This window comes from Rhipicephalus sanguineus, chromosome 4 (genome assembly GCF_013339695.2).
Source record: "Rhipicephalus sanguineus isolate Rsan-2018 chromosome 4, BIME_Rsan_1.4, whole genome shotgun sequence".
Classification (NCBI taxonomy): domain Eukaryota; kingdom Metazoa; phylum Arthropoda; class Arachnida; order Ixodida; family Ixodidae; genus Rhipicephalus; species Rhipicephalus sanguineus.
The window spans coordinates 134,383,232-134,402,859 of NC_051179.1; the positions used below are offsets into that span (position 1 = coordinate 134,383,232).

At 45.6% G+C, this 19,628-nt stretch overlaps 1 protein-coding gene across 1 annotated transcript in view; it reads right to left on the reverse strand.

The window, feature by feature from the left end:
- Positions 1–12,890, reverse strand: part of LOC119390722 (uncharacterized) — a 30,436-nt gene extending 17,546 nt beyond the window's left edge. The window contains exons 1-2 of the mRNA XM_037658407.1: positions 12,787–12,890; positions 10,951–11,018 (exon numbers count right to left, since the gene is read on the reverse strand). Of these exons, the coding sequence (XP_037514335.1) occupies positions 10,951–11,018; positions 12,787–12,832 (114 nt within the window). The 5' untranslated portion in view covers positions 12,833–12,890. The remainder of the gene's footprint in view (positions 1–10,950; positions 11,019–12,786) is intronic.
- Between the last annotated feature and the right edge of the window lie 6,738 nt (positions 12,891–19,628).

Genomic DNA, 19,628 nt, shown 5'->3' on the forward strand with positions numbered 1-19,628 from the left:
TGATTGTTTTTGCGTAAAATGACTACAATACAAGGGCCCTCTGTAAAATGAAGTAGCCTTAAAAACGATCTCGAGGTGAATCGGAATTCGGGTTCATGTATGTGAAAGTTAGTGGCTTTAGACAAACCCTAAGCCGACGGTGCGCTTACTCTACGGCACTATATGAGAAAGCTTCATGTCGTGAAGCTTTCGCAGCCTCCCGTTGCCAATACCTAATGAGTGAAGCCTTTTTAATAAGCAGCGCTGATCGCGTCGTTCTTGTTTTAGAGTCGACGCCTTTCTTCGTGGTGGTCACCTTTCACCATGGATGAATGATGATGATGATGATGCTCCTTGGATGATGGCACCTACCCACTCAGGGGGATCGGAATGATTATGAGGCTCCCCCACTGAGCATAGCACAGGCTCGTGTACAACTAAAGCTAAATCATATATATTTTTTCATAAGTTAACTTCAAATGAAAATGAATACACTTACAACAAAATACGTCAAATGCCTTGCACCTGCCACACTGTAAACCACTTTACACCCGTATGGGTGTAACTTGGTGTCTATAACTCACACCCCTACACCCCAAAAAATAGGTGTACCAAGCAGGATTACACCTATACAATGGGTGTAATTTCAAACTTTCACCCAATGGGTGTAAAAGCATATTACACCCAAATGAAAAAAGGGTGTAGGGTGTAAAAGCACATTACACCCAAACGAGAAAAAGGGCGTTAGGGTGTTTATGCACAATTACACCCAAACACCCAGGCAAAAATTTCCATAATTCGAGTGGTTCGCCCCTCCCAGTTGGCTCCCATTGAAACGCTAGAAAGCTTACCCTTTAGCTAGTCCTTTCAAGGGCGCATGACCTATTATAGTGGCTCCTGCCACAGAGGGAAAATCCTGGCAGCAGCACAGATTTTATAATGCATATGAAGCACGGCATATATGGCCCTTATATATACAGTGCAATCGTGACTGAATACAACGTTATTACCTAAAATGTGTTGACACATATTGCAAGATGTTCACACAGTTATCCAATAGTACAAAATAAAGTCAAGCTTTAATAAACACAGAGCTCGTACATTCGAGACAAATTCTACGGTATTCAATGACCTTTCTCGAGTGTGCGGAGCGGCATCGCGTATGCGGCCAAACAAGGAGCACAAATGACCAAGGCGTTTGTGTCAAAATATGAAGCAAGGGCGTTATTTCCACTTCATAATGAAGAATTCAATTTAACATGCTTCATTGTAACACAGCCGTATAGTGCAGTATGGGTCTTAGAACAAGCTACACCCGTGCGAGTGGGGTGTAATAGATGAAACCGCCCTCGAAAGGATAGCAGTTACAGGGAGAAGCACAAATGAACCTTCTTCCCTGTCAGCCCCCTTGGGGCACTACAGACACTTGGTCCCTTTGGCCACACCCCAGAATGAATTTTCCCACTGTAGTTGCCCTTCCCAAGAAGGGAAATATTGGTGCCACTTCTTATACCTGCACTCATGCTGTTGATAAAATAAGGTGCCATCGTCTTAAATGGGCTGCATAACATCAGTGTATGTGTTTGAAATCAACTGGAACACACAAGGTACGGTCTGGTCGCTCTCCTGTTAAGGAGATAGTTCAGAAATGTGCAATCCCTTGATGAGAAAGTGGGTTGATAAAGTTTCAAAATTCCAGCAGTGCCCACACTATTGTGCCTGTTGTCGACTTTCTTAGCAGGGTAAACACTGCCATCACACAGCTGTAGCTGATACACGAGCAGGGTATCAATGCTCCGTGACGACTCACGCAACATTATAAGGACTCAGAACGTCGTTTTCCACAGCAGGCCTCCATATTATCTCTTTTCTGGGAAAGTACATGAGTGAAGTAGAAAACTGTGCACATTGCTGAAATTATGAAATATTTCCCACTTTCTCAAGAGCAATAGATTGTGGCTCCAACACAAAAAAGTGAGCAATCGCGCCATGACGCGCACGTCGCAGCGCATGCTAAATGCGGTAATATGCAGGAAATGCATGGGAATAGGGACGTTATGACAACGACAGCCCTGCAGAAGCATTACCTACATAACAAAAGTGGAATCAAATTTTACACGGGCATGTTCAGAGAAATTTAAAGATTATCCCTTTCCAAGCAAAGACAACAGAATCATTGGTAATTGAATAAAACGAGTATTTATTTCTTTAAAAAAATATTGACAAAACTTAAAGCTTGTCATATAGCTCAAAAATAAATTTTAACACAATATTCGATGCACTAATTTCACTGACAAGTACTGGCAGTTTTGTTAAGCTAAAGTTTAAATAGCAAAAGATCTCAATTATTAAAACTACTGCAAAAAAGTCACAAAGTCCTTTGAATATAAAAACTAAGCCAATAACCACAAAGTGGAATGACCTGCGAGAACATGTTGAAATCGGCAGACAAAATGGCTTGTATTAAAATGTCACAAGAAAATGAGCAAGAAATTGAAATGAAATACTAGTACCGCCATAGTATTCGTTTCTGTATAATGTAAAACAAATAACTACTCGTTACCATATGAAAATATAACTTTATGGCTTAAGCTCGAGTTAATCACAGGTGGCGACATACTTTAAGCAGAAGCTAAGGCCTATTTTCTAGGCTTTCTTGAAAATGTTCAGGAGCTTTACTACTTGTGTCCTCGGAGTCATTACCCACTGGCCAAGAAGGAGCCATTTAACAGCGACGAGAACGTTGAACATTTTGTGATAGCAGTCGATATTTAACAGCCAATGTGCTGCCATGAGTGCAGCTACTCATTCTTCGGCATTGGACACACTGAAGAGCAGTTCTTTGTCCACAGGGAGGAAAAGCTTGCTTGCATAGGGAAGATCGGGGCCATCGTACACAATGCAAGGTGTTATTGGAACGCTCTCTCCCTGCATGATAAAAAATAAAAAGATCATTGTCTGGAAAGCGCTACGCAGACTTCAATTATTTGTTTCAGTAAATAACAGTTTCTGTACCGTGTACTATCGTGAGTAATATGGGCTCGAACATGCGAGCACGTGGAAAATAGCCTTAAAACTGAGATAGGATGATACGTGGATGGCGTTGCCGAAACTGCAGGGGATGGGGGGGGCGCTGTTCCGCTGACTGTTGGTACTCCCGCCTCGCTAGCGTTGCTGCGAGATGTCGGCTGATTGCGTGCCAATGACCGCTAGCAATGATAACAAAATAAATAAATGAGGCGCGGCAAAATCCTCAGCCGACACCACCGAGATAACGATGCGCAAGCATGGCCTGCGCATCGTGGCAGGCTACGTCACAGCCGATATCTCAGCAGCTACCTAGTCTGATGTGGCTGTTCGCGTTGATGGGAATTCATATCACCGCTAGCGGCCTCTGACACTCTCTAAGATGCTGTTTCGCATCAACAATATCGAAGCGGGAGGGTCAACAGCTAGTGAAAGCGCGGCGCCCTTTCCGCTTTGTTTCCGACAGCCGCCGCTGCGAATCAGCCGACGTAAGGTTCAAGGCTGTTCGCCACGCGCTCGCATGTTCGAGCTCATATTGCTCACGATAGTACCATCCAAATATGAAGCTCATAAGATGCCCCATATGGAACTGGAGAGAATTAACAGCTTTTCTACGTGCAATTAGTTTGTTTGGGAAAGAGAAAGTACTATTTGACAAATATCATCCGCATTTTTAAAGAAAACGGAGCATTCTTTAGTGGCATGAAGGATTCCTGCACATCGATAAAAAGCATATAAAACAAAACTATGCACAAGGAGTTCTCTTCAAGGCTGCAAGTTGCAGCCTTGAAGATGATTGCAGAATTTAAAATCTCTTATAAATCATTAGGCTTGTCTTTTACCAAATAATATCATTGGAGGTGGTCGTGCAAACTGCGTTTTTTAATGTTTGTACACGTAAAAGTATTTAGCGAAGTTACAACGCCAAAGCAAGGCGAGGCGCATATAACTCTTAATAACCACAACAAAATAATGAAAGCTAGACATAATGGAAACAAACAGAATAAAATAAATTGTGCTTGAACGCGGGCACTCAGGCGTAAGCACGAAGGGGGGAGGGTGCGCCCCCCCCCCCCTAGTCAATTCAGACAGAGGGGGGGGGGGGGCGCAATGTCTGCCACCATACTGTGACTTTTTAGTAAGGCGGGGGGAGGGGGGCAGCGATTAACCTTCCTACTTCCCTCCCCCCTGATGGGGAACCCTGCGCACGTCTAAGTGCACACAGATGCTCGAGCACAGTTCAGGTAATTAAGGCGATTCGGCCACACATAGACATGAAAAATTCATTCGAACACAAGTCAAGTTTAACGAACGGCTCCCCGTGCACGGGTGCCGGCATTATCAGGAAACCTATGTTATGGATGAATTAAAACATCGGTACGAATTTAACGAAACGGAATGTATTAGCACTTAGGCGAGCTTCGCGCGGCGTACCTAAAACGAAGCAACATGCTGCGTTAAAATGACCCACACACATCAACCCAAGCATCACGGTATTTTTAGCGCACAAAACGAACACGGACGGAAAAGAACGACGCGGACACCACGTCGTTGTTTTCTGTCCTGTTTCTTTTTTTTTTTTTCTTGTGCGACAAAAAATGCACTTGAATTACCAACAGGCCGAAGCATACGCGCCTTAGACACGCTTGACGCTTAGAGGTAAGAGGCGCCGTCACAAGCCAACTATTCTTAATTCATCGAGAGCGGGGCCCCCTTCCAACACCACCGCCGACAGGCGGGCACCGCCACAACTGCGTTCAAATCCCCCTCCGAATCACAGCCGCGCATGCGCACACTGCTTTCAACACCAAACAAAGCAAAGCCTGCCCGCGCCTAATGTCACACAACTTTGCCTTCATCCCGATGAAACAATGCACTCACATATGCTCGCTACGTTAACAAATGCTCACCGATCGTCAACCAGTTAAGAAAAGCTTAGTTAACGGCATTAGATCGCGCTCTCGGAGTTAACAAGGCGCTGGCCGTAGCAACGTGATAGTGGTACATACCGTTTCAGTTCGAGTGCTCCACGATATGAAGCTGCAGGTCTCCCTTTGAGTATAGTGCATCTTCGTAATAAGCAGCACTGGCAGAAGGTAAAGGACGAGCACACAGAGCAGGCACACTTCAAACAACCGAAACACCGACTGCAAAACTCGACCGATCGGGAGGCGACGCACAACACACGCAGAAAACGATGAGTCCGGCGGCGTGTCTGAGCGCGTTGCATAAGTCACGTGGTGATAGAGCTGTTCCGCGCGCTGCGCACGCGCGGCGGCCGCGGCGGCTGCGCCGGCCGAGGAGGTGGCGCCCCGGCCGTTGTTGGGTCGCGTGGGCGCAGCTTTCTGCGGCAGTGTTATGTTTTGTTATGCTTTACACAGTGTATTCGAATCGCAGTAAGCATTGGGACGAAGGGCTGCATCACTACAAGCAGGGCTTAAAGTCTCCCTTCACTGGACGGGGGGCCCTCACAAAGCGGCAATATATATGTATATATATAATCTCAAAGAAAAGATGATCTTTTCGCCGCTAAGTTGATGCTGCTGTGGTCTCAGCGGCTCTGCTACGCGCAGATCGTGAGTTGTTGGAACGCGGTGGGAGCTGTCATAGCGAAGAATAAACGCAGGATTTCTCGATATATCGGTCAAGATCCACTTTCGCGGTCGTATTATCCAGTTTTGGCAAAAGTGTGATGGTATTAAACGCATGAAAATGCAATATTTTCAAGGGATGTTGGCAGGAAATAAAAAGGAGAACGTATTAGGCTGAAAAACGTATTATGCAGAATCGTGTCAACGAGATTTCACTGTATATGTATGCTATAGATTAAGCGTTAGGAGAGGTGTTTGCGATGATCACAGTGCAGTGAAGCCAACTATCTCTAAACTGAACAAATGCTTATGAATGCTAAACAAATACATATATTATTCCGAATGTATTTCGGGCATTAATTCAACGTGTCAATCCAATCAAGCAATAAATAAAATTATTTTGGAAACGATTTCTCAAAAATAAATCGGGATGTAAAGGCTTAAATATATGTGAGCTCAAAATAAGTAACATCAGTTGACTCACTGCATTCAGAACCTCAGGCACGACAATGCTATATTTTATTTTCACTACCACTTGCCTAATAAAGTAGGCAAAATACATGCGTCTTTGTAATTACAGCTGACTTGTGATGCACTACTAAAAGAATGAAAATTTAGTGGCAAGCTTAGCAAACCAATGTGAACCATTACTGATTCACGAGCAGGTAGCTTCACACTCAGGTGCCTCGTGAAACAGTATCCTGTGCCAAATTGACACCTTGCTCCTGTGCCAAGACGCTCTGTCGAACAGGGTGGTGACCCGTGGTTTCAGGAGGCGTTGCCCGTGGTGTTCAGTGTCTCAGTTAATTGCATTCAGCAGTACAACGATACCTGTTTACACCTATGGGTGAATTCAATGCGTGAATTGACCCATAGGTGTAAAATTCAAAGAACACCCATGGGTGTTTAACAGAACATACACCCATTGTACACCCAAAAATAGAAAAAGGGTGTGCGAAGGGTGTGCAAAGAAGACATTACACCCTTCCGGATAATATTGACAGGAAAAAAGGGTGTACGATAGGTGCTTTATCGCAAATACACCTATAAGGGTGTGAAACGGTTTGCAGTGCACCCAGTATTCCGTCAAAGAGCTATTACTTTTTAGCTGTTTTACTCTCCGTAAAATCTGTGGTCGTGCCCGAAAACTATTATCATCGTGAATGTGTATGTGCCACAGAATTTGAGCACATCCCACTACTCACCGCCACGGCATGGCCAGTAATAATCCTGATCGGTGAAAGAACGAGCACAGAGAGAGATAAAGAAAAATTCGGCAGATTCCACGTACTGCGGGAGTCGATGTTATACGAGGCATGCGGCGGGAAGGTGACTGTGGCGTAACTTTTTTTTTACTGAGCCAAACGTTACAAAATGACGCTAAAGATTCGTATAAATTTTATACGCACACATACATCTTGAACAGCCGCATATGTGTTATATAACCAGTTCTTTACCGTTGGGTAACGCTGCCAACGGCAACGTGGGTATTATACCTACACCGGGAGCGGTAAGCTGCTGTGTTGTGCTTATACTTATCCCTTATATTGGAGAACGCACGCACGTTTCACGAACTCGTGTGCATGTGTGGAAGAAGTTCTTGACAGTTCTTGAACAAGGTCATCATCCTCACGGTCAGGGAGCACCAGCAGGTGGTCATGACTTCTTATCGGATCAGGTCGTGATCGCGGTGGCGAGGGGTCCATGTGCAGTCAAGTATGAGGTATAGTAGAGCTGTTGGAAATCGTGGATGCCTCGGTCATTTCGTCGACAAATTTTCTGTAGATAGAGCCGGCGACATGTCGGAATCTGAAGTCGCCTTGTCGGAATCGAAGTCGGAATCTGAAGTCGCTGAAGTATAGGCCGTCAAGGCTGGTAGGTCTGGATAGTGCTACGTAGGCCAACATCAGTGGATGGCGCTTGTCGTATTCCTAGACTACCTGGGCGTATGTGTCCTACGGTAGCCTAGTCTACAAAGCAGCTGTCAATCAATCTGGCATCATCCTCGGTAAGCACGAGGCCATCGCGCAGCCTCGTAAGAAATGAAGAGGACACTGCGTCGTTCTGGCGGACTAAGTGCACTTTACGGTGCGATGATGTGAATGTCATACGTAACTTTCCTTAATGTATTCCTCCGGCGTCGAGCAATGCTTCAATATAGCTTGCTTAATCATAGCAATAAAATCTAATGTTTATTAGGCTGCTATGAAAGCGGAGCCAACGCTGAAACAACAGCCGTTAATCTGATATGACGCCTGTATCGTAGGAGTACACATCGTACAAGTATCATGTGGTGTTTATTGCTTTCTTGTAAAATTAGATAGCAAGCACCACAACCACTATTGACGTTGCACCGACATTACGCCTGCATAGGCTGTTTTTCCAAACCGGTTTAAAGGTCTGGCGTGGCTCTGTGGTAGAATACCTGATTGCCACGCAAAATGCTCGGGTTCGATTCCTGCTGGGATCCTAATTTTCATTCTTTCCATTCGTCGCGTCAACGCTGCCGATGTCTGTTTTTCTTCACGCTCTCGCATTTAATGTCTGTTCTCGCCATTCCTGGGTAGAGATAAACTGTAAACCGCCTGTGGCGCATACCTGTGCACCGCGGCCCGTGGTAAACGGACATGTGCCACACGTGCCTGAGGAAAGGGTTTGACGACGTACGCGACAGGATTTTCACGTTATTTATGTCATGAGCCGACAGTCATATTCGTCAAATCCACTTACCCTCCCATGCCAATTTTGGTCTACACCAAGTTAACGAGGCCATCATGAGAGTCCCCAGACGTAGGCGGCTAGATAGATAGATAGATAGATAAGTAGATAGAAACGCTCAAAGTGCCAAAGGTTCTCTAAGGATTGCTTCGCATTTAAAAGACGGAAACAGGAAGCAATCTGTGCGTCGTCTAGCGACCAGACACCGCACCACCTACAGCATGCGCTGTAGCAAAGCCACGCCCTTCGTAGGACGAGGCTTAGTTCTATAGAGCATATCATCCGCTCTATTGTGCATAGCCTGGCTGCGCCCGATCGTGTAGAGAGAGTCATGCGGCGTCCTAAGGAAGGGCGTACTCCCGAGGAGGAAGCCACGCATCGCGAAGCTAGACGAGTTGGTCGACCTGGAGTACGAGTGGGGAGTCGCTCGGAGGATTTCACGCAGGACGGTCGCGTCGCCCGCGATGCCCCGTTCGCCCGTTAAGGACGTACTTGTGCCTCTCGCCGTCGACGCCCCGTGACAGTTGCCTCGTGCGCCTCTCGTCGCCGGGGCCTTCGCCGCCTCGTCACCGACGTGCATCGTGCCTCTAGCTGATCGCGGTCCCGTCCCTGAACTCCTGTGACCGGCTCCCCAATCTTTCATGTCCTCTTCTCTCTTCGTCGCGCCTATCGACTTCCGATCACTTCCTTCCCTATTTCTTTCTACTTTTCTTTTATCCCCCCGTACCCCACCCCTATAACGCAGTGCGCCGCGTCGCCTATAGGCAGACAGAAATTAGGTGCCTTTTTCCTTTCCTTATGAACCACAGTAGTAGTAGTAGCAGTAGTAGTAGTAGTAGTAGTAGTAGTAGAGTAGTGGTAGTAGTAGTAGTAGTAGTAGTAGTAGTAGTAGTAGTAGTAGTAGTAGTAGTAGTAGTAGTAGTAGTACGAGCGGTAACGGGCTGTGCCAAGCTTTGTGCGACTTATTGCAAACTTCCCGCATTTCTTTCTTATCTGCTTCCTCTCGATGTGAGCAAAACGAGATGCGGGAGAAAAATGACCGCAAGTTAGATTGAATTTGACTTTGAAGGAGTTAAGGTGATGGAAATTGGCATGTTCGGCAATAAAAGCGTGATATGACATGAATAGGTTCACATTTTGTTCCGTAACATTCGTTAAAGCCTTCGACTTGCACTTTGTTTCCAACGAAGTACCATTCTGCATTTCTGGTAAAATTTCACTTGCATTCTCCTTGTGACTGCCACCTCAAAAATGTTGTTGCTCGAGGTATGATGTTCTAACTAATATACTGAAAACGCGAAAGGGCAGTAATTCACCCATTTAGACATCACGAAAGACTGCACAGAATAGTAACTAAAAATGAAATGGAAAACGCAATGTTAAAACATTCGGCAGATCACAGGCGTTGTGGGAATCGGTTTCATGCGAAGCAGTCTGCTGTATTTTATGGCTTTGAGCCAAGCGGTACAAGGTGGATCGACGTGTTTTTGTAATTGTAGTAGCTGTGTACACATAGTGGGCTTACCAGGCAAGTCGACAACACTGGCGTTTAAAGGTTAATTTATGGTGCGACGTAACGTCAGCCCTCACGCTAGAGTACATGCGTCTGTATTATCGAAACAAAGTGTACTTTATGGTGAAATCATGTGAATATTATACGTAACGTTCGTTCATGTATTCCTCCGACGTCGAGTAATGCTTCAATATAGCGTGCTGAATCATAGGAATACAAATGTAATGTATATTAGACTGCTGTAAAAGCAGAGCCAACACTGAAACCACAGACGTTAATCTGATATGACGTCTGTATCGTAGGACTGCATATCTAGTGTTTATTACTGTCTTGTAAAATGAGATAGCCAACACCACAATCACACCTGAAGTTGCACCGACATAACGCCTGCATAGTCAGTTTTTCCAAAGCAGTTTATAGACCGGGCGTGGCTCTTTGGTAGAATACCTGAATGCCACGCAGAATGCTTGTGTTCGATTCCTACTGGGATTCTAATTATTATTTTTTCCATTCGTCGGGTCAACGCTGCCGATGTCGGTTTTTCTTAACGCTCTCGCATTTAAATTACCAATGTCTGCTCTAGCCGTTTCTGGGTAGATATAAACTGTCAATCACCTGTGGCACATACCCGTACACCACGGGCCGTGGTAAACGGGTATGTGCCACACGTGTCTGGAGGAAAGCGTTGGACGACGTACGCAACAGCGTTTTCACGTTATTCATGTCATGACCCGACAGGCATATTCATCAAATCATTTTACCCTCCCATGCCAATTTTGTTCTACACCATGTTCAGGAGGCGGTCACGGGAGCAGCCAGATGTAGGCGGGAAGCTAGATAGATAAGTAGAGAGATAGATACGTAGATAGAAACGATCAAAGTGCCAGAGGTTCGCTAAGAAATGCTTCACGTTTAAAACAATTTTAAAAGTACGAATTGTTGGGCGTGAACGTAGGTCGAAAACTGACGCCAACATTCAGACAGGGAAACATGAAAACGCTCAACTCCATATGCATCGCACATGATATTACAAAATTCAATCATGAACGATATAAGTTCTGAAAGCTCTCTCGTAATGCTTTGTATTTTGGTATAATTTGACGAACGCAACATTTTACTCACGCTCTTTGAGGTCAATCGGTGGCAGAACAATGGTCTTGAATGAGAAGCCTGGGCCTCGGTAAGCACGACTGTAAAAAAAGGTCTAGAGTAAGGCACGTAACATAAACCTATTGAGGGTGTCGGACTGAATCATAAAACATCATAAGCGTAATGACGAGCTTATTTTGTTGGTTTAACTAACATTTGAGCGCCAGACACAACGCCAGAGGGCCGTGTAATCGTTTTTTCACAATTTTTACTTGTACACATTTCATTGCGCGCTACATTTAATAAGGGTATTATGTTTCGATTACTTATAGAAGCGGCGAGCTATTGTAGCCGAGTGTCACGGCGAAGATTTCAATTCAGCGGAAAAAATGCCCCGCTGGTGTCGTTGATAAATGACTGAAGGCTAAGAACGTCGCTACAAAATTGCATAGATATGAAGGATGACAGACTTGGATATACGTAATAATCCCGTGCGCCATGTTCAATAATGTTTTTCATGGTTAACAGCGTAAAAATACACGGACGAAAGGGGAGACCAGAGGACACGAGCGCTGTTTTTCAACTGAATGTTTAATGAGGATCACAGCGCTCATCACTCCTGGCATCCTCTTTTGTTCACGTAATTTTGCGCTGCTAATCATGAACGTAAAGCAACTCGCCCAATTTTCTGTCGTTATCCAATATTGTTTTCCCGTGCCATTCGTAAGCTGGAAATTTTAAGCAACAAATCTATACGTTGCAATATCCTAATTACGTTAAATTTATGAACGTAAAAAGTGCGGCGTATATAGCTTATTTAAACCTGAAGCCCACAAAATATGCTAACGCTGCCTTCCAGAATAGTATGAGTTGAGTACTGTCTCCATAACGAGTGAGTGTTTGTGGGCCCTTCTTAACAATTCTTGATAGAACATTTCAGTTTCGCAATTGACAGCAATAAGGCTATGAATGACATTGTTACGAGAGCTTCATGTATTTGAAGGATCACCTGCTTTCTGGGCGCCAGTTTAAGTGAAGTCTATTTCCTAGCTATCCCAAAGATTTATGTCCCGACAGTGTTGAGCAGGCCTAGCGAATTTTTAATAGCCTAGCGAATTTTTTTCGCAGTCTACGCGGCTTAGAAAAGTTACGGCTGCGCCTGCGCGGTTTTATGACATCTTGTTGTGCTTCGTATTGTATCATGAGGGAAAAATATTGGTAAGGGCACGCACCCTACTGGAACCAGTCTTGGCAACGCCCCGACATTGATAGCGGTGAGATATGCTAAACACAACTTGAAAATCGGCGAATTTTAATTAAACTTGCTGGGGTACTTGCTACACGGTTACAGAAATACAAAAAAAAAACGCGTAAGCATCAAGGAAGAACTCGTGACGCCCTATTCTATTATATCTAGAGTCCTTCCTTGATGGTTACGCTATTTTTGTACATCTGTAAATAAATAAATGGACGATATTATTTACAGCAGCTTGCTGGGCTAATTACAAAGCTGAACTTTGATGCACTTACAGCGCTTAGACGAAATAGGAAAAAAAACATGCAAACACGTTCTTACTGTATTTTAACTGTCCCTTTTACTTTCTGTGCTTGCAGCTCTTTTTTTATTATTATTCCGCCTAAACGCTGCAAATGCATCGAACGACAATATCACGCCACCGCACATCACGTATGCCGATCTGCCGTGGCCACACATCATTAGTACAGTTTGATCATTAAATTAGTAATACCTGCCTTTCGGCACCTTCGAGCGAAAATTTCATTCTACGGTTGCCACTTAACCCTACGTCAAGTTTAATATGCCTCGCGCTCCCTAGATTTGAGCCTCTGCTAGTTAATCATTTTGCTTACCACCAACAATGGCGAACAAAGCCAGGCCCCACCGTGTGACATCCATGACTACCACAGTCAGAGAACAGTGGCCTTATACAGTGGCCTTATATAGCCGTGCAGAACACGCAGCTGTCTTGGCTACAAATGTAAACAGGGCTCCACTTTGTCACGAAAGAACGTGTATCTTTCCCTGGCAACATCTTTCTTCATATATACCGAACGTTCGAGGGTGGGGAACGTCTATAAAAGGAAGAACAGTAGCTGCACCTCTTGCCTTGGGACCATGCTCACGACGAGAAAAACCACTTGAACTGGGATAATTTTGCAACATCGAAAGCGCTTTCTCTTTCTTCTTCATTTCCCGAGAAGCATAATAATCAAATATCGATAGTTTTGCGGAGCTGTACATAGGTTGTGGGAAAAAATATTCCTCTTTAGCGCCGTAATGTCAAATAGCGCCAAACAGTGGTGGTTGCAAAACGCATTTCTTCCTTTGGTCAGGGCGCTTATCTGTTAGAAAGTGCTCGTGAACTGAAACTACAAAAGTGTTTTTAGGTGGGCTATTTGCTTCATGAACATTGTGGCGGAGCAAAACACGGGGCAATGAACATACAGCGCTGTGTCTTGCCCGTTCAATGTCCCGTTCTTTGCGCTGTTCAGCCACAATGGAACTGCAAATCACTTTTATGTCGTCGCGGGTTCCGCACGTTAAGCTTTCGGTTGCGAACAATTCTTCTTAGCCAAGGCGCGGGAGTGGGCTCCTCTGTTAGGTGTCGATTAAACGCGGTTCCCGATTCACGGAATGAATAAGAGGATCATGCTACGCAGCAAAACACGTGCGGCCAGGCAACTACGATCAAACTTCGTACATGACTTGTGAATGGCTGTTTCCAATTTTCCCGAAACGAACGGCGCGCCATTGTATGTGATGGATTCCAGCGATTGAATGCGGAAACCATCGCGCCTCCTGGGTACATCCGTCGTTTGAGAAGTAACACTTTTATGCAGTTTTTTGAGGAGCAGCGGAAGAAAAAATTCCGCGAGCAAGTTTTTGTGTACCGATCTGCATATTCAAGGGATGGATGAGTTCTGACGTGTCATTCAATCGTTTCCAAAATGCTAGTTGACGAAGACAAGAAAAGCAAAGTATGGGGACACGATAAGAATAATATCTTGTGTTTAACTTCCCAAAACCATGATATGATTATGAGAGACGCCGTAGTGGAGGGCTCCGGAAATTCCGACCACCTGGGGTTCTTTAACGTGCACCTAAATCTAAGTACCCGGGCCTCAAACATTTTTGCCTCCATCGAAAATGCTGCAGCCGCGGCCGGGATTCGATCCCGCGACCTTCGGATCAGCAGTCAAGCGCCATTACCACTAGATCACCGTGGCGGGCCAAGCGCGCCAGAATGTCTCGGAACATTTGAGATTATTTTAGGATCGTCTGTTATGCTTGAGCGCGCAAACGCGAACAGGTGAGGTCATTGTCGAACAAACGCGGCACCAGCGATAAGGCTCGAATGTTCGACGCCGCATGTATAAATGCCGACACGCCTTGCCACGGTACGGTTTTATCGACGGCCGACACTCTGTTCGCCGATATCAATGTACAGTGTGCATTGCTGTAGTTTGACTTTTTGTTTCCCGGCCACAAGTTCGGCCAAGTAAAGACTTTCATCTTGGATACGCCGACTGCTGCCTTCGTCGACGTCACGACCACATGAAAATAATATGTAAAAACTGGAGCTTTCTGAGATAGTATTCGTTAGTCTTTATTCCTATTTCTACCTAGTCTATGGTCGCTTGAATTGTTCAACTAAGCGTTAAATAAACAAAACTGAAGGTCGTATGTCCTTGCCTGACTCCTCTTTCGATCGCAATTATTTTACTTTTCTTTTCGAGAACCCAGATAACTGTGAGGTCTGTAAATTTTGGCGGAGGTATTTACATGCTTCAAACACCTCTTGGTGACGCACTACCTAAGAGGCTGCACTATCTCTAATGCGCCGAAGGACTGTTCGTTATGTATGAAAGCTCTATAAAGTGGTTTGCTGTACTCAGAAAATTTCTCATTTACCATATTGATCGCATGGCTCTGATCTATTGTAAGATACTCCTTCCTGAAGCGAGCATGTTCTATGAGTTGGTTAATGCGAGTTGTGTCTCTTGACCTGCTTTAAAAACCTTCTCAATTTTTTCGTACATAAGAGATAGTAAGGCAATGGGTGTGTGTTTCTTCGAGGATTTTACTTCCCTCTTCTTGTGTAATAATTTAATGGTGGCGTCGCGCAGCCCATTGGCCCATCTTAGGTCTACAGACATTGCCTAGAATTGTCACAGACATCGTAAATATCTTAAATATGAGATCCCCCCCCCCCCCCTTCGTTGATATAATCAATTATTGTTCACCCCTACGGGCCCTTTTCTATGGCGCACATATATTATGCATTTTCTGGCCTCATTGGTAGTTAGACATGTAACTGAATTCCCTCTTCCATTCTACACTTATTTTAATTGATGATCGATGCCTTATAGGCGAGCGGTATAGTTCAGGACAAAAGCGTCCTATTACCTTTACTGTGCCATTAAGATTGCCAACAACGCTGCCGGCTCAGCTTTTACTGCGTTCGGCCGCCGCGGTAGCTTCGTGGTTACGTTGCTCCGCTGCTAACGCCAAACACGCGGGTTCGCTACCGGCCGCGGTTTTCGCATTTCGATGAAAGCGACATGCTTGTGTCCCGCCTGCTGAGTTACTTGGAACCTTCCACCACGGCGCCTCTCATAGCCTCAGCCACTTTTGGACGGTAAATATCAGAGTTTCGCTTTAGCTCATTTCCTCCACGTTTTACTGCTACCTCCATGTATATCAAGTTGTAGTTCCGTATTTAACTCACATTTTTCTTGTCTATCACCTCTGACAGCTAAGCAGTCTTTTTTTTATTGCGATAGCAATTATATGGACAGTCTCGGCTGGATTTTGCCGTCGCCGCCGTCATGCACCGTATATATATTTATATATACACACACAATGTATATATATATATATATATATATATATATATATATATATATATATATATATATATATATATATATATATATATATAAGCCCCAAAGAAAAATAATTCAGAAAAATGCTTCCGAAGCGCGGAATCGAACCAGGGACGACTTACTCCGCATCGAGTGGCGCTAACCACTACGCCGCGAAAAGCAGATCCTCCACGCAGCTAACGGCGAGCGTTATATACACACCCTTTACCGCTGGACGAACTCAGAGACGGCAAGCGCTTATAAGCGTTTCTTCATCACCAGCGAGGTGGCGCTAGAAGCGCGAAGGGCGCATTTAAAGGTCGTGGGCGAGCTCGCTCGCTTCTTCTTATATTTGCGCAGGGAGAACCTTGCCCTTCCGCTGTCTGCTCGCGCGGTTTTCTCGTGGTGAGGGGAAGAGGGATGTTTCGAGCTTTCACCGTGACGTCCGCGCTCATGTTACGGAGCGTACGAAAGTTACTCGAGCTCAAGGGACGCCGCTAAAAGAACAAACAGAAGATGAGCGCGAACTATCAAGTGTCACAGCTCGACACTTGAAGCACGCTAGTTTCCTTCGCTGCTTCGGCCGCCTTTGCAACAGGAGCGCTGTTCAAACTGAGAGTATCCATTGGCGAGCCTCACTTCGTATAGCATTAGTTTCTTGCTGTCGCATTCATTGCTTCGCCCTTGCGGCGAAACTGACTTTTTTGTTCCTTTGAAGGGTCACTTTCATCTCTTGTTCTTTCTTTATGAAGCACTATATGGTTTGAGAGGCCATGTTTCTTTCCTACCATGGCGCTTTACGTCCCACTTCAATTCCTGCTTGATAAATCAGTGTTGTTACAGTTTCTTAATTTCCTCTCTGTCGATAGCTTCTGCTTGTCTTACGGCATCGTATTTGTTCTCAAGGGCAATGCTATCTTCTTCAGTTTATGCCCTATATGTGGGCTAGCTTGTTTTCGGTGGCTATCATCGTATTCGTTTTAATCTATACAAGGGTGACTAACCCATGTTGGTTACCTTTCGCCTTGCCCACTGTTTCTGCATGATGTGCTGGGCCGGATGTTCTTTCTCTTCTACTTTCCTTCCTCTACTTTTCTGTACTTTCTTTCCATCTACTTTCCTTCTCGGTGAGGACTTTTGCATGACAATGTCCCCTTTCGATGCTTCGGTGGAAAGCAGTCATGATACGGAGTCGATTCATCTCGGCGAATTCCAGTAACATCTCTGCTTTAAGAATTCTGGAGTCGATGTCGTTAGCAATTGCTTCGCCTCCTTTCATTTATCTTCGCTACGTTCGCATGAAAGCCGCCCGTGACTTTGGAGTAGTGGTTTGCATCTTTTCGTTTGCGAAGCCGACATCCTTTACATATTGAAACACTGAAAACAACGAAGAAAGATAAATGTCAGAACACTAGCTCTTACTGAGAGCTGAAAATTTGTTGAAGAAACAGAATATTACATACGAAGCTCGGGGTGACACCCGTAAAAACCATGCAGGCCACAGTGAGGCGGTTATTTCAGGCTTACATTGAGATAATCTATTTCTGCTTCTATCAGCGCCGTTCAAGGCTGTGCTACACATTTATCTCCTGCCTTATAGATATAGAGAGCTTCTGCCATTTCACGTGCCGTCTCGTGAGTTAACGGCGCCTGCGCCGTAGACTCGGCCAGCAGCAGATTGTAAGTGCACTCACGGCAAGCTGCAGGGCCAAACTGGAAGACGAATTCCTCTTCTGTGAACCCCGATGATCCATAACATCCTCACTGAATTGCTCTACTTCGTCTTCATGGCCGTTGGTGCGTACGTTTGTACTTTCTGTTTATGTTTCATACTTATGCTGATCACGAGGCTTACTACCGTCTAACTGATGGGATAGAATTCGTCGATGCTGCCTGCGATGTGTTTCTGAATTAGAAACCAAGGGTCATAATTTTTTTCGTTCGGCGAACCCTGTCGGCAGTTTCGACGCCTCGCAGACTTCTAGAGTGATGCGGGAGTGGGTTGACCGACGTGGGGTGACCACATGACCACTTTCAGAGAGACCACGCGACGCTACATATTCAACAGATGCAATTATCCACCACACCACGCTAAGCTTAACAAGAAACAGGACGTTGCTTAGAGACATCTACAGGCACACGCGTGTCTGAACCAAGCGGACCTTCGTCTCTGCTACCCAAACATTTATACATCCCACGAGTGTAATGCGTGCGGAACCAGAGCGACGCTGCAGCACATGCTGTGGGAGTGCACCGGTAGCGGGCAGCAGGGGTCCCCTACAAACCAGGTTGACGTAACAGACCGGGCGCGATGGCAGGTGGCCCTTCTCAGCTATGACCTCGCCGATCAACTGTAGGGCGTCCGACAAACCAAAGCAGCCGCCCTTGTCCAAGGAGTTGAGGTCGTTACCTAAGCCGGGAGGCTTGTGACCCCACCTTGTTCAGTACCACCGGACATTTCAATAAAGTTGTTACTCACCCAATCAGGCAGCCCTTTCTAGCAGATAATGTACGCATTTGCAAGGTAACCATACTGATTTCAAAATTTGCCAGGTTATTATCCCGCTGCGGAATTCCGAGCAAAAATCTTGACGCCTATACACCGTGCAGGCGCCATATAATTCAAATATGGCGCGTGCAGGATGGTCCTGGTTTCAATTCAAGAACGCAGGACCATCTTTTCTGCATGCGTGGAATATCGAGAGCATTGCAAGTACGCAAGATAAAAAGACGGTAACGTCGCAACAAGGAGTTTTAAGGAATTTCATGACAAATCGACGTCGCGAATGTGGTAATGCGAGCACAGAATCGATTCCTTATCTCGACGTTAATTAATAAGCAATTAAAAATTTTTGGAGTAGGAGCGCCAGCAGTGCAGTGCCTAAGAGTCCTAATATCCAGGCTTTGGTTCAAACTTGGGGGAGGATATTTAAAGCAGGGTTTTAAAGATCCTTCCTCACCTGCACACACTATTTGCCCCTTTCTCACCTCACTCACCCTCACAAGCGCATACGCGCACAATTTAAGCGAAAGCATGCATATGCACACCGGATAAATAGATGTACCAAATTTCAGTCTTCCAACAGCGCGAATTCAACTCTGAGCATCTAGGGCGGAACCTAGATGCTACTATGCTACAGGCACATGCCTTGCCTGGCAGATTACGATGTCTCAATGTCCAACGTGCAGGCTATGGTGTTCAGACGCTAGGTGCGTTTTAATAACAACCATAACGTTCCATGGAGTCACCGTTCTTTTCACGTTTATAGTCATAATTAGGGCAGTCAGGTCTGACTACAATTTCCTGTCTTCTCTTTCAGGACCTTCCATAACCTAATACGTTACTGGCATTATGCCTTCTGAGCTATCGCGCCACTACCACGCTGGACAGGTGAAGCCGCAACTTTTCTCGCTATCAAACAGCCTGCAAGCACCCCTCAAGCACTGAGGCAAGCAATACCTTTCAGGTAGTCCAGTGAAGTGGCCTCCTTAGCCTCAATATCATCATCGCCTCCCCACGTGCCTGTCTTCAACGGCGCTGGAAGAAAGCGACAACGAAGTGGGCGTCACGCGCGCGGTCCGGGGCATGCGCGCGTGGTATCCAGAACCAGCTGAGTTTGAGTAGCGGAGCGGAAAAAAATGCAATAAACAGCCATGAATCCCTACTCCGGGGTGAGTACCTCAGCCCAGAGTGGCTTCTTATACGCTTTCCTGCCTATCACGCTTCTCTGACCCTCCCAAGCGTTCTGATGAGTGCGATCGCCGGTATCGCGGTGGATTGCGCTGCCGTACCGCTGCAGTAGCCGCCAGGCTACATGCCGGCGCCG